Source organism: Gymnogyps californianus, chromosome 3, assembly GCF_018139145.2.
Source record: "Gymnogyps californianus isolate 813 chromosome 3, ASM1813914v2, whole genome shotgun sequence".
Taxonomy (NCBI): Eukaryota; Metazoa; Chordata; class Aves; order Accipitriformes; family Cathartidae; genus Gymnogyps; species Gymnogyps californianus.
This window is the reverse complement of record NC_059473.1, coordinates 68,073,837-68,090,019: the sequence shown is the minus strand read 5'-3', so window position 1 is coordinate 68,090,019 and position 16,183 is coordinate 68,073,837. Positions and strand designations below refer to the sequence as shown.

The 16,183-nt window shown below is 40.5% G+C and overlaps 1 protein-coding gene across 1 annotated transcript; it reads left to right on the top strand.

Moving 5' to 3' along the window:
• The first annotated feature begins 2,165 nt into the window (after window positions 1-2,165).
• Window positions 2,166-15,784, top strand: C3H6orf58 (chromosome 3 C6orf58 homolog). The gene is given in 7 exon segments (XM_050895157.1): window positions 2,166-2,487; window positions 6,806-6,892; window positions 10,994-11,178; window positions 12,375-12,508; window positions 12,960-13,198; window positions 15,656-15,759; window positions 15,761-15,784. Coding segments are annotated over 7 exon segments (1,095 nt in total).
• The last annotated feature ends 399 nt before the right edge of the window (window positions 15,785-16,183 follow it).

Sequence of the window (16,183 nt, the reverse complement as noted above, 5' to 3'; positions counted from 1 at the left end):
ATAAGGTCTGCCTTTCTAGATGGCAGAGCAGGAGGACAGTTTTTCACGCACAATAACATTCCACACAAACATGGAACCAGTCAATTTACTACATGTAATCTGCCATGAAGATGTAAATATATGGTATCTCTGTGAAAAACGAAGATGTTTATTCACATCTCTCTACCTTAGGCACCTAAAGTGAAATCACTCATGTAATACGAATGACTGGTATCTCTGACTAGGAGAATTCAAACTCTCGTCCTTGACTATAGAAAGGCAGAGAGAGTTTAGACTCCCAAATTGGATGTTTCTTTCAGTGATGGTAAAAATAACCCCCACTGTTACTCACTCCTTCATGTTCCCAACCAAAATTTCTGCCCTAGTGCGATTATGACCTTTGTGCCTTTTATTTCATAGAATCACAGGTTTCCTCCATGTATCTTGTGCCCTAGCTAGTGCCTTTCAGCGTCCTTCCTTTTCAGGTGAGCCTCGCTGTCCATTACCTTAATTAGAGCCTAAATACATATACATAAAAAACCAATACAGTTCTTGGCATTTAGTCTCAGGGTTATTTTATGGAATGTCTTCTTTCAAGAAAAAACAAGTACCTTTGAAAACATTTCTGAAATTATTATACAAAAGTAGGTAAAAACAATATTGATTTTATTTAATCTAAAAGTATTTTTCTATGTCTAAAGCTAAACTTGTAATTTCAACTCCCTCTACAGTCAGTCAAGAGCAACACATCTCTCAGTGGTGTATTTTAAACAAGTTACATTCTGGACATGCCTGATTCTCTGCTTTGGCTGTCGAGGGAATCTGCATAGCTAGGTTAATGTTTAAATGTCCACAGTTAGGTTAGATAAAGCCCATCCATAGAAACTTAATTAAAGAACAACTTGATTATTTGAAACCTCTGTGCGGCAGCATGATTAGGAAAACTGTTCTCAGATCTATGCTAATCTCTGTTGAACACTGATTGTTTTTCAAAAGTCTTTGGGTTTCTGTCTCAGTAGTGGAGCCAAAAATAAAAAGTGACCATTGAAAAATTATGCTATTTACTAGAAAGTCTCCTTAATAAATAGAAAAAAACAGAAAAGTTTTGAACTGAACTGATACATTTATTTTAAATTTAGTGTCAAAAGATTGCAGCCAATTTTGACTTGCTCTTATCCAGGGTTTAAGGTACTTTAAGCATACAAAGCCCAACCAAAACTCACAGAATTACTTCAAAGAAAATGGGCATTTGCAATTTTTCTCATGCGAAAGAAAGACTACAGAGATAACAAATGATGTGTTTGTTTGCTGAGTGCTCTTTTGTAACCATTGCTTATCTGAGAAAAAGCAGCTGAAGATTACAAAGTCCTAGAAGTAGGTGAGGTGAAGGTAGCTGGACAGTTTCATTTTTGTTGGAGTGTAACTTAGACATTGATTTTATCAGGAGAGGGGTGGCCTTTGTATTCCCTTTGGAGTCTACAAGATCATGGAGGTTTAGTAGGAGACTTTAGGTCTTCATAATGACCATTTCCACACAAGACAAACAAACACTAAAAATACAGCTCGCCAGGTGCTGCACGACCTGCAGCCAGGCTGATGTGGCTACTTCCGACGCTCTCGCGACCTGAAGGCTGCAGGCAGTTGTCCCAAGGCCAAAAGACAAAGGTGACAATGGCAGCGCCTGCTGTATGTCACTGCTGCTCCTTCGTCGGCGCCTGGAGCCCTCCTCAGAGCGCCTCAGCCCTAACCTAACCCTGCCTGTGCCTATTTTGGGGTCAGCTCTGTGGCATTGCTGTCCCTTCTTTACCCGAAGGAACTAGGCAGGGAAAGGGAAGGTGACAGCTAGTAAGAAACACAGGGACAAAAAGGTTGATAACACAACTGTACAATCAGTACTGTAGCACCTCAGCCTTTTGGGAGGGTGGGTACATGTCGTGGGCAGGACAGATTTGGACATTTTCTGGTCAGACCGATCCCTCTTAAACATCTGCTGCTGCTCCCCAGATCCCACAGGGAGGACAGATCATTACTCACAGCTTGCTAATCTGGCAGCTCCACGTCAGGGTCACTGCAAAGACGGAAGTGAGATGGAGACCTCTGCATCTGAGTCACCCTTTCTTGCCCAGCCCTCACCTTTCATGATAAAAGCCCTGCAGTCACAAACACCTGGGTCACAAACCTTCACAATGCGGTCCTACTTTGGCATACATGCTCTTCTTATAGTGACTGTTACCCTGAGTCCAGCAACTGCCACAGCATGGAGTGAAAAAGATGCCAGTGGAGAAGATGTCTATCCCCCTCTGTGGGACCTTGCCCCTGAAAACCTGCTGCATTTCCCAGTAAGGGACAACAAAATTCTCATCAACGCTTGGGACTACCAAGAACGACTGGGACTGTATAAGAACTTGCTGAAGTCTTCAGCCAAATATTTTACCGGCTTTGGATCCCAAAATTTTGGCAATATTCTCTGGGGATTACCATTGCAGCATGGGTGGCAATTTCGTACAGGTATGAGTTATGTCCTTAAGCTGCTGGAACAGCGAAGTGTTTACCAGACCCACTTTGGGTCACCCTTTCCAAGGTTTCTGCCTCGCAAGCCCAGTATAGCCTCAGATGGTGTAAATTTTGACATACTGAGCTAAGCTGCCAATTTGAAAAAGAAATCCTGAATGAAGGGAACACCCTTGCCATATTGAGCAATAGCTATTAAACTTCCTAATAGGAAAAGGTATTGCTACACATAGGACTGCTCAGAATCCAGAAGATCTGTGGTTTAGATGGGCAATATTTCAGTTAGCTGAAAACCTTTGAAAAGATATTCCCAGTTGCTCCAGTTTATAATAGGTAGATTTCAGGGCCTACACTCTGCAGTGCTGTTCTTAAATTGTTAACTAATAGGCTTTTTTTGGTTGTTAATGTTATGATCTTCTATTGGTGGTTTGAGTTTCAATTCTAATACAGATAGTTGAAAGTCCACCTCTCCCTCTGAGAATTTTTTCCATTTGCCCTTTTTGATCATTTTAGGAGTAGCCTCATTATTTTCTAAATATGTTTTTTACAAAAATTAAATTTTATTCTGTTTGTTGGGGGTTTTTTTTGTTTGGTTTTGTTTTGTTTTTTAAATTATGTCCAGATTCTAATGGCTCATCCCCCAAAAAGCTGGTTGTTATCTGGGGCAGTCATTCTTGTTTGCTGGTTGACCATGCCAGGGAAGCAGACACAGAAACCCGTGTGAAAGGTCCCTTGAGGCTAAGGCTGCAATATCTTATCGAGGGCTTTATCAGAGAACGTGTTCTCTCACACACTGCTTCACACGCAGCAGGCAGTGAAGCTTTCCCTTCAAAGCCAGAGTTGGCTTGCCTTGTTCTAGCAACCAGGAGAGGTGGGAAGAAGGGAATAAGAGTCAATGATGTTTTCAGGAACTTGTGCCTGGTGGTAACCAGGCATAAGCAAATGCATCTGTCTGCCTGTTGTTTTCTTTATTGGTTGTAAACTGTAGTTTCATGAGGTGGTGGTTTGGCTGAAGCTGTGTGTTTGGAAGAAGACAGAGGTGCTGCGGCTGGTGGTGAAGGAAGGCTGCCAGCATTTAGTCACACCTAATGGAAACTTAACTGCTGAGTCAAAATGAGGAAAAGGAGGTAGAGTAAGTAAAATCCAAGCAAGCAACTAGCTGGCAAACAGACAGCAGCAAGAAGAATTTGGTTGGAGTTTAGGTAAGCTTCTTCCTCTTTCCCTTCTTTATGTATAGGAAAAGAAAGAGAAGATGAAGAGGATGGCTCATGCAGCAGGAAAGTTGACCCAATGTGTGGCAGGGACAAAGATGACAGGATGCAGAAGCTACACTTGAGTGGTGACCTGCTGGAAAGTATCTAGTTATGTAGTGTGGCCTCATCCACAAAGGGAATATGTGCCTGGCTGCAGTGACAGTTCTCAAATAGAGATGAGGGACACGGTAGGTGAGAAGAAGCTTTGGACCTGGTTGCACAGACAGGTAAAGACCTACTGTCACCTGCCAAAGAGTCATAGGACTGGTCCTTAGACAAGGAGATATATTTTTGAAATCACATGATCAGAAGGTTAAAAAAATAGTAGAAGGAGAAATATCACATGGCTGGCAAGTGTTTTACAGTAAAAAGTGTGAGAAGTTGAAGGATAAATGGATAAAGAGGAAAGAAAGACAGTATTTTGGTGCATGCAGTAGTGAGGTTAGCAACTGGCTAAACCTAATGCAGATAGGCAGCTAGGCTAGATTAGTGGAGAATGACTGAAGCATTCGTATATCGACATAATAAGCTTGGGCAAACAAAAACAGGATTTGAGTTCATGGTGCAAGGCAGCAGATCCTTGAAAATACTACAAAAATTGTTGAATTAACAATACTGTCTGGTCATGAAAGTTATGTTGCTGAGAAAATATTTTTATGGATATGGTTGTATATAAACCATAAAAAGCAAGTGAAGCTGCTACTTAATAAGAGTGGTACAAACATTTGCGATAATCTACTCATGGACATAAAATGAAATCAGTAATTTTCCTAAATTTACAGCAGAGACAATGATGTTGAGACAGCACAACTGATAGGAATAAGATTGTGGAAATGGAAATTGTCACTTGGGAGATGGAGCTAAACTGAGAGTCCTACCTACACAGACTGAGGAAACTGGATATTTTTCTACCTCCACTTGGAAGAATTGACATACGGAAGTATAAATCCAGGAGCAAGAACTTTAAGAAAGATTCAGATGGTATTGTATGTTCGAAGAGTAAGAAAGGTTGTACCTATATTTAAGAAGAAGGAAAAATGGGATAAGGACACAAAAATATTTATTTCTCTTACATCAGCAGTAGATGAGACATTATAATAAGTATAGAGGAAAGAATATTTAAAGACATGGAGCTAAATAGAAAAAGGGATAAAATGCAGCTTACATGAATCAAAGGTAGATTGTGTCAGACTAACTCGATATCTTCTTTTATGATATACGTGATGTTTTACCAAAGTCCAGAAATGCATTTCCTCCCTTTGTACAATCAAAGCATAGAATGAAAGTTTTTAATGACACTTTACAAAATAAGAATGAAACAGGGAATTGCAAATCTGGTAGAGGAACACCTGAAGGAGAATTTAGTGATGAGTGTTGCTGAAGGAAGTTTACAGCTAAATGGATAATATGCTCGGAGTTCTTCAGTTATCATTCCTGAGAACAACTGCATTTGGCTTTTTCATTAACAACCTTGCCACAAAAAATAGCAGAGAAATCTTGCTGATGAGGCTGCACATAGTTGCTAATGACATACAACTGGGAGGCACTGTCAATACAGACACACAGATAGCTTGGGTAGACCTGAAGACTGAAATAACAATCATGTTAAGCACAGGGAATAGGAGGGAGCAGAGAGAACAAAACTGGAGTGTAGACCTGGAAGTGGGGTTAGTGCTTCCAGCTCCAAGTAATTTATACATATCTTATAATTATCACCGATACTGCCTGGGACTCTTCATTTTCCCAAAACACCTAGGCTAACAATCTTTGGTAAATCTCACATACAATTCTTCTGCAACGTTTTGTCTTCTTTTTCTTCTTTTCCTTTATCCTTCCCATTCATCCCCTTTGCACACCAGTGAACTACTGCTGCCTATTTCTGATGCCCTATGTAGAAGTAGAACCTTGGGGGAAAAAAAAATCTTTATGTAACTATTAAAAAATATCATTTTTCATCAAAAAAAAATCCTGTTGAACTGCATTCCTCACCACTGCAAGTTCATGCTCTCAGTGCTCTGCTACTGAAAGATACAGGCTTGAGCAGCTAGCATGCCCCAAAGCACAAGCTCTGTCCAGTCAGCTAGGGAGGATAATTAGGATAATCTGTATGCACATGGTTCATGATCATCTCTTCTTCTCGAGTAAAAAGTATCAGAAAATTTGGTTTGGTTTTTAAAGAATGTAATGGGGTTTAGTTCTAATCTGACAGAAATGACACTGTCGTTATTCAGCTGACTCATCAGAGAATAAGTGCTCTGCAGGGCAGAGTTTGGGAGCTTCTGGAATAGCTCAAGTCGTTGGACCTGACCATGGTGATTTCATGTCATACACTTAAAGCAGACTTCCTGACTCACTACATGACTAATTACCACATAATGTACATGTACATTATGCTTTTAGGAAGTAGGCTGTTTCTCCGTGTCACGTGCTTAAAGTAAAATATGCCTTAAATGCTGTCACAAATAATTGCGAAATGTCTTGCATGTTTGCTACACCACAGATGCTTGAAAACCCTGCTAATCAGGTACAACAACGTTTGCATGCTTAGCTTCACAGTAAGGCCATGTTTGTATGCATCATTAAACTGGAAGGGATTCTGTATCACACAACCCAATTAGATGAGACAATTACTAGCACAGTTAATTTGTGCTATTCTGCTCATCAAGCAGCTCTCCTACACTAGCAGCCCTGCATCTATTGAAAATGATGCATCAGCTATGCATGTGTTTATGTCCGTATGTGCATGTATATTTATATCTCCATAAAAATATCACTGCGATGTCCTACTTTCAGACAGTTCCATAAATTCTCAGAATACATTTACAGTGAGGAATAAATCGAACTGTAAAACACAATCAAATTACTGTGCACTGCATGAAGTATTGACTGAGAAATTCAACTACTCTAGGAACAGTAGTTTATGAAGCAAAACAACAGTAATTGTTCTGCTTCTCTGAGCAAAATTCTGCATGCTTTACTCCTATATATTTTTTTCATCTCAGTGGGATTTCTTGTGTGAAAAAGATTGAGAAATATTTGGTGTATTATTTCATTTGATTCAGGCAGATTAGCAGATCCTTCCAGTGTGACTTCCTGTGGCTATGAAGATGGAGACCTCCTGTGCATATCTGTAAGAAGCTGGTGGTCCTGTAAGTATATGCTATTACACTGTTCTTCTCCAAAACATGATTAGTGTCCTAGAAGGCAATTTAGAATCTTTCTTCCCCTTAGACTTCTATATTGCAAAGTAATTTCAGTGCTACGTAATTCTCCATTGAAAACTTGGAGCAAGACACCTAAGTGTGAGTGAGTAAATGAAAGTTAATTGACTTTGATAACTTATTTGAGGAAGGAAAAAAATGCAAATTTGCAGCCTTAAAAATGTTTACACTGCAAAAATGCATGTAAAAATGTGTGGAAAACACCATGACAGGTATCTGTATTTGAAGACATTTGTAGAAATTACAGTTTTCAATTACTCCAGAGCAGATTTGTTCAGTTCACTTCAAACTAAAACTTAGTGTGAGAATGTCAAGCAGGAATCTTTGTGGTTCTTGCATCAGCCTCGGTAATACAAATCTGACAGGACTCTTCTGCCTTCAGTTGCACCTCCACAACTTCACTGTGGTCAGTAGGCTACAGAGAATGAAATAAAGGGAGACTTTGTGCCCAGGATATCCAAATAACTTCATTATCTTCATTACACAGACATTTATCCAGCAGGCTTTCAGGTATTCAGCTAAAACTTAGTTAATACTTTGACCTGGTGCACATGAGCTATAAGGCAATTTCTGTTCACTTTAGAATTGGCTTTGGAGTTCTAGTAGGTTGAAATTCTGTTAAACTTTTTTCATTATTCCAATAAATAGCAACAAACTGAAGACAGTGACCGAGAGAGAGAAAAGTGTAAAGATCTGAATTTCCAGTGTCAATGCCCCTGACATTTTCATTGTTTTCCTCAATATCTCTAAAAATACACATCCAGATAATTCAGTCTTCCCAAAACTGGAAACATCAAAAATTCCTGGATGCTTTTGATAATTCAGACCATTCATATGTTGCCCTGTTGAACTAGAGAGATCAAGTTAATAGACGGTTTCTCTTAGCCTGAGAGACACAAGAATTTCTTTTGTAAAATTGTATATCATAGGTGTAACAGGAGAATGGGTCTATCCATTACACCTAAGCAAATATGCATTGCAGGAAGCAGTGCCGTCTCAATGATGGCGGTATCAAATTTGGAACCACCTTTTTCCTAGGCCGTGCAGAGAAAAGGCAAAGTGACAAACTCTACTGAAGAACCAGCTGTGAGCTAGCTCAGCCAGATGTGCTGTTGGTGTCACTCCTGGTAGATGTGGCAGAGCATCTTATCCTCCTGTGGGACATAAGGGTAGGTCCACTGCCAAGATCATGGGAGAAACAATAGTGTGTAAGACAGGATAGTATAACCAGGTTTTTACATAGAAAGGAAAAAAGTTATATCCACTGCTAGCTAAGAGCTTTGCAGAAGAGGAAAGGAAGGAATCTGGAATGCTGCATGCAACTCAAGGGTATCCATTTATTGTTGCACAGGGCAGCCCAATGAATAACACTTGTAGCATCAATAGAAAAAGCACCGATACTACAGTGCTCTCTGTCTCAAGTGCAAGAACATGTGTAGCCTGTTCCCCTCTGGTATTTTTACAGCCAGTGTCTATATGGAAACAGACTCCTCAAACAACAGTGCATACCTAGATTTCCACAGAGTTCATCTTACAAGGCAATTTTTTTCTGAGCCCATGAAAAAACATACACAATCGTTAAATTTTCTCATTTGATTAATCAAAAATGTTTAATTAATTTGCCTACACAAATTGAATAACATATCCCAACTAGTCCAAATAGAATCTCCCAAACAATGTTTTTGTTTCCATTTTTCAAAAGCTGAATGAACACTTTATTTAAAAAAAAAAAATCCCTTTTTCTCTGATCTGAGTCAATGTAAATATTTTTAGAGACTCGTTTTTTTCTGAAACTGGAACTCTGACTGTTTTAGAAAGTTTATCTTCTATTTTTAAAGAAATGGAACTCACAGATAGGGTGGGGGGAAGAAAGACAAGACCAGCCTATAGATTACAATCACTACTTATATCTAAAGGCAATAAAATGATGGAAATCTTTTTTTTTTTAAGGAGATAAAAGGCCTTGCAACTCCTCCACTTTAAATATTCTTTCCCTTCCTAAGGAAAGGAAAGCCTCACATTCTTTTCCCTGTAGCACATTTTCCTTCTGTCACTTCTGTCCCTCACTCCCTCAGCTTCCCTGCTGTCCTGTCACAAGTCCCCTTTCCACCAGACCTGCTGGCAGGTTTCAGCGAACGGCTCTGTCTCTTCCCTGCCACACGAGCGCTTTGTCGTAGAGGCCCTTTGAATGAAGCTTCTGGCTGTGAGCCAGCAATTAAATGTATATATCTTCAAGTGAACAATGGCGTAAGCATAGAGTAAATTTAAAATCTAAATGTAGAGTAAACCCAAAGCTCTCTGTGATACTCCAACTTCAGTTTCCCGTCTCTGTGGGTGGCTAGCACTAGGTGCTCCGTGTGAAGGTGTCCTGTGCAGTGACAAGTAACAAGGGTCATTGCATACCCCCTGTGCAAGCAGAGGACCTTCCTGGAATAGAAACCACCACCTTTACTTTCTCAGTGTTTGCATTCCTGCTCTTCACTTACTTCTAAACACTGCACGTTTGCTTGATACCAATTTTGTTGCCTCCAGAAAATGTATAAACTCAGCCTTGATTTACCCTATTGCAGCAGGAACGTGCAAAAAGTCCTTCAGACTCCACAGAAATGTCTCTTACTGGTCTGAGGATGTAAGTCGTTTTGGCTGGACTTCAGGCCAGCCCTCTCTGGCACGAGCAGTCATACGAAGTTAGGAATGAGCTTAAACCAGAAATTCACATTTAATACACCCCAAGGTGTATGAGACACTCCCTGCTTAGGAACTTCAGCCCTTTTTGCCTAGAAAAATATTCAGTATAGTCCTTTCCTGCATTGTTTTCTGCCCTCTGAGTCACCCAAGCAGGTACAAACATGTAATATATGCAAGCCCACTTAAAATAATGTAAGTACTTTCTGATGCGAAATCCAGGTTTCAACACTTCTCATGAAAATAGCGAACAAGATGCAAGACCCAGCTTAGCAATGACTCCCAGTGCGACACTGTCTTCTCATTACTTGGGACTTTTCCTTTGCGCTTCTGACTGGCCATACCTTTCCTCCTGCATTCCCAGCCAGGCCCACATACAGGAGGTGGAACAAGGGTTTCCCATGAGTAGGACAGGGATAAGTGGTAGCTGGTCAAGTTTTGATGATTTTGGTCCTCACTGCTGGGACTGTGTACAAAATACCTAGGCAGTCTGTGGCCCTGAGACCAAGCATGAGCAAGTGACTTCTCAGCGCAATGGCTCGGGAGTACCCACTCAAGAGAGAGAACAGCTGGTCTCCTGGCTTTTCTTCACTGGAAGTTATTAAACTTTATTTCTACAAAGAGGGCACAATTAAGAGGAGAATTTAAAATCCTCCTTTCAAATGAGGAATATCAAATAGCCCTACAGGCACTCTCACTGGAGATGTGGTCCGGCACAGGTGAGAACTGAACCTGGGTTCCTACATGCTGGGTCTGACTGCTCCGACTTATGGATCAGACCAAAGGAAGCCATCATCCTAAAATAAATCTAAGCAAATCAACTGAGGTAATTTCCAAGAAGTTTTCAGTGAGCGAAATCTTTTTTAAAAGCGAAATTACTATTTTCCAGTAAAATATCATTAATATTTGCCTTTTCCTTTCTTATATGCCTAGGATGCATAGAAGAGTTTTTTTTAATGAAAACAACATTCATGGAGTACCCCTTAGGCTTTCTGTACTTAGTTTGCAACTAATATTTGAGAGACTTTTGATGTCCTGTCCGTGACAACCTACAAAGGTCTAACTTTTTTCAGTTGTTTGTCCTTTCCTGCAAAGTATAGCACACTGTCAGCTCATGCAAGGCTATTAAAGGACAATATATAAATGAATATTACAAATCATATCTAAATCAATACAGATATCATCATTAGTGCATTTCAGTACCTATGTCCCACTGCTGAACACAGTTGTATCAGTGGCAATTTGAAACGGCTGCATTTGGTATGGGAGAGTGTTCATTTTTCTATGAGAGAATTTTTCATTTGCTTGTGGTTAACACCTCCTCCTTTTAAATTATTGTTACAGGTATGAATTACTACCTGGCTGTCATACCCTTTCTGGGAGCCGTGGAGGCTGGCCTCTTCGGGCAGCTGCAGTACGAGATAGAAATATTGCCACCAGAGGAGCAAAGAGCTGATTTCTGTTATAGTGTTGCCGACTGCCGATCTCGCATTCCCAAGCTCATGGATGACTGGAAGGCCTATTTTGAAGTAAATAATTTTACTTTTTTTTTTCACGTTTTGTAGGAAGTGATACCAGAATATCACCTTTAAAAGCTATTATTACTGTTATTTGTAAGATTCAGAGAGCTTAGTTTGCTTTCAATAACAGCTTGATATAAAAGTAACAAGCAGGAGAAATGAAAAGCATGACATAAAGTGAGTCAGAGATAAGAAGGCCAGGATTTTTACAGGTTATGGATTTTTTTCCTTCCTTTAAGATAATTCTGTATTTCGGAGTCTGTCCCAAGAGACTGTTTTGTTAACAGTTATATTTCTATTCTTCCTATACTGCTTATGTTAGCAATGCAAAATAAACATGCGAGATAGAACATTACCCTTGAGAAATGGCCTTGCTTTGGTTTTATAGGGTTCATTTATTCCTTTGAACATCTAAAAAACTGAAAATGCTGAAACTTCATTCAGAAGGACACTTAGTTATGCAAGTAGATATTCTCTTTCCTCGTCATTCAGCCGTTCCCTAATCCCAAAGATGACAGTATTTCTTACTTCATAGATTCAGTAACTATTTTTATAGATAGATTTCTATAGTCAACATTTTTGTTGGTAGTCAAATAATTGATAATGATCAGCAAATTTAAACCATAAGTCCCTCTTGGCAACTGTGAGTAAAGGTAGAGGTTTTAGGAGCAAGACTGGATTTGTTTTCTTAAGATTATTTTTCCTAAGCAGTATGTTTCAGAATTTATTATAAAAGATCTACTGCTCAAATAGCCATAATGATAACCATTAAGGATCATTTTCTTATTTTCTGAAAATCTTCAGGAAGTTGTGGCTGAAAGAGTATAAACAGGTTTTCAAGGAATCCAATATTTCAGCACGGAAGCTTCCATGGCACTCAGATACAGAAGTCCACTGAATTATTGTGACAGAATATCTAAATTATGTGGATAAAACCCTCACTCTGTTGAAGCCAAAGAACAGCAACTCCCGTTAACTTCAGTGGGGATATGTATTCACTGTATAAATCTATATTAATCTTCTTTTTTTGTCCCTATGTCAGACATTATAGTTACTTACAGAGCAGCACATTCTAACTACTCAAAAGCAATTTCCCTTAGCTTGCAAACTAATTAATTTGTGAGGTACGTGCATAAGTCTAAAAAATTCATTGGGTTTAAACCTCCCTCCTGTTTCTCCACCTTTTTTCCTCCCTGTTGCTGCAGTATCTGTTATCTACAGAACACAAAGCTGTGAGCCCTGCAACCTTCTCCTCCTTCAAACTGGATGATGCCCTCCATCTCATGTGGAGGGCGCACGTCGCCTCCATTGCTTATGCGCTGCCCAAGTTCCAGGACCGGTACGGGGACAAGAGATGTGGCCAAGGGGGATCTTCCCGCCTGCATGCCTCTTTGGAAGGATAGTATCCCAACAAAGTCCGCATGAGCTTTCTTACTTTAGGCCTCTATTCTTTAGGCTCTGCTCTTCCTTCCACTCTCTTGGAGCATGGGATGTCCAGCGAGAGATGGCTGCCCAGGCTGCGATGGGCGGGCAGGCTGTGGGCTTAAAATGAGATGCTGATTCCTCTCTGGGAGCCAGGGCCCGAGTCAGGAGCTGTCTTTAGTCTGGGCAGAGGCAGTAATAGCAGGAGAAATTAGGTGTAAAGTGCTGAAGGAGGTCTTAGGTCACTGTGGCACTGAGACTGCTCAGGATTTTATACTGAACAAAACACATTTGGGATAAACGATCAACTAATGTGTTCTACAAGGGATTTCAATTATCTGTTACATTTTTATTTTGATCTCTTTCAGCTTAAAATATCTCTCTGATCCAGAAGCAAATTTTGGTGAAGACTGGGCTAATGCTGTAGATTTCATTGCAGCCACACACTTCTCTACAGATTTACTGACCACAAACAACTTTCAGGCTTTCCTGCCCCAGAGGATGCTTGTTGAAGGGGATGTCCTCCCATCCATTAGTGACTTCAGTCCACAGCAAAATAGAGTCCTGCTTTCACTGAGAGCTCTTCACAAAGCAAACCAATTAACAGGTACAAGCCTGACCTACAAATGTCGGTAGTCCATAGATATTTAATATCTTGTTCTCTTTTTCTATACTTTTCTCCATATGAACACAGTGATTTTTGATATAAAATAGTATAAACACTTCCTAGAGACTAACAGCAAAATAGTACAGCTAAAAATACAACCATAAGTAAAAAACACACCAGAGAGCAAATGCAGTGATGGGATAACACTGATGATACGTGGTGAGGACTTCACATGAGACAAATGCATCCTTTGTTGAAGCAGATGATCTTGCTTTTTTCCCTCCAGTTTTCACAGGAACTTTAAAAACACAGACACTAGTTTGTGTTTCACCAGTTAAATCTGAAACCATTAAAGCTGTAAATGAAATTATTAGATCAGTTGAGGTCATTACAAAAAAATGGGCAAATGATGAATATCACATGTCCCAGCAAAACTGTATCCTTAGACAATGCTGGCTTTATCCCGTTCACTAAAATAAGTTGTGCATCACCATCCAGCGGTGAGACACAGAATTACACTCTTCTGAGGTGTCAGTTCATTCGTAGGTATTGCTGGGTTGGATATTTTTGTTTGTCCTTTGTGGAGGAAAGTTATTTTGAATCTTTGAATGAAAACACAATATAAAAATACACTGAAAGACTAGTATCCAGAGCTATGGCATTTCTTTTGTGGTCCTCTTCTGTCCATACATTTCAGTGAAAATTCTCTCACTGGTTGTATTTGTAGCTGAAAAAGATGTGTAGTGAAGCTATTCAGTGTTACAAAAGAGCATCCTCACATCACAGAGTGCTTCCTTCACACCTTCCACATAGTGCTATTCATCGAAGTCTGAATAAGGATCTTAACAGCTCTATCCCATGCCTGGTAGTCTATGCCGCAGGTCAGGGTTTCCTGACCTACGCCCAGGAGGGGAGGAGGGCACAGCAAGGAAAAGCACGACCAGCAGGGCAGCAAGGAGGGAGCAGAGCACCAGGGCAGCAGAGCAGAGGAGGGCAGCACTGGAGGGAGAGAGGAAAAGAGGCATGGATGCTGAAGACGGCAGAAGGAAGGAAAGAGAGGGGTGAAGCTGTTTGACGCAGGTGCAGCCATAATGAAGTCTGTAGCTGAAATCCCTTGCTTTGCAGGCGGGAGATTTCCCTGACTCTGCTTTGAAGGGATGGGCTTTGCATTCAGCTGAGAGTTAAATGGCAGCTAACTCAACCTGGTGACTGATTTGCAGATCAGAAAAGGACCTTTAAACTAAACTTGACTTGAGTCTGGATCTACAGCCTCAGCAGGGACCTGAATCACTAGATCTTTTTGCTACAAAACTCAGATGACAAAATGTGACATACCGTTTTTGTGGAGTCGGATTCCTCAAACTCTTAAATACTTCCTGTGAGATGTGGAGTCCTCTTCTGGTGCTGCAAACTTCAACAGCAGATAGAGGGTCTCAGTACCTCTTAGGATGGGACCCTGTCCAACCCAGAGTGAGATTTGATTTCTTGATTCAGAGTTTGATTACCTTTTATTTTCCTCTAGCTGCCTCTGCCAGTCCAGCAGGGACCTGTAGTGAGAGAGTGCTGTGCTACCTCTAAAGCTTCTCGACTCATGGACAGTCAGAAGCTTTGCTTTTTATGCTCTGCCCCTCACTGATATCTGAAGGCAGAACAGCAGACGCCTTATTATTCGAGACCTTTCCTGCTGTCCTCACCTTTCCTGCAGTCCTCCTAGGCAAGAGGACCGTTCGCTGCCTTCTCCTCTTAACTCATCTCCCCAGTACAACACTGTGCAAATTCAATTCTTCACTGTTGCCAGTTTTATACAAAAGCATGTTTTGCAGGAGAATAAACTCCTCTTGGTTTTATAGCAGACTTTTTTTTACCCTCAGATTTCCTCTGTGGACCCTTTATCCACCATAAAGATCAGCACTGAGAAGAGTGGGGAGCAGGCAATGACTATCCTGCAAACTGGTGCTAATGCTGGACTGGTCATGCACGCTTCCTAGGGAGCCACTGCTTATTGCCTGGATGAAAGTGTTAGGATCATTTGCTTCTTTAGCTTGAGGCCTTAGCTGGCAGAAAGTGAAAATTCTTGGTTGCTTTAAAGTAAAAACAAAGAGGTGCATGATTATAACTACCAGGCTACTGCTTCTTAAGCCATGAAGCTACGTGCAGTTGCAGACCAAGACCTTAACATGCGTTTTCAATCATTTTGACTTGTAACACTGGTGACAAGGGAACAAGCCCAGTTGTCTGTCAATACAAAGGATCCTGAGCTGAATGAATGGCCTGTGTCTCCCTACACATTTGTAGGCAATTATTACTCCATTGGCACGCTCCAGCTTTGTCTACATTTCACTGTCCACAGGAGAGCGGTGGGTGTTTGTTGCCAGACGTGCGCTTCATCACTTGTGTGCTGCGAGCTGCGTGTGCTCCATGTTAATTTGACAATGTCATCTTGTGTTTCTTTCCAAGGAGGATTGCTGCTGAAGCTCTGGCAAAAGGCTATGTCTACTGAAGCAGGAAGAAAAATGGGCCGAAAACTGATTGAAGACTTGGCTTTGAGCCAAAAGTTTGACCCAGTGGGAATATATAACGATTTGAAAGGAGCGGATTTGACAGCGCTCAGTTTCCTGAGAAAAAGCAGTTCCAACATTGATTGATTTAATCTTTTAGCAGATATGTGTCTGGTAATCTGGTCTTGGTAATTTCTTACAGCAGGATTTCCTGAGTAGCCATGTGTGCACCTCTCTCATATTGAATCTATATTTTTATCCTTAATTTTCCTAATTAGCTAATTTGTTTAACTCATTTCCTTATAAATAAAATGCCTCACAGAAAATCTTACTTTAGTACTTTTTTGGACTTTATAAATAATGTATCATTATTGGAGACAAAATTAAATAAAGGCAAATTATATTCTGTTTCAGACTGGTTTTTTTCCCTGTGTACAAGGATCCCACCAGATATGTAATTGCTCAGGTCCTTGATGGTCTAACAGAT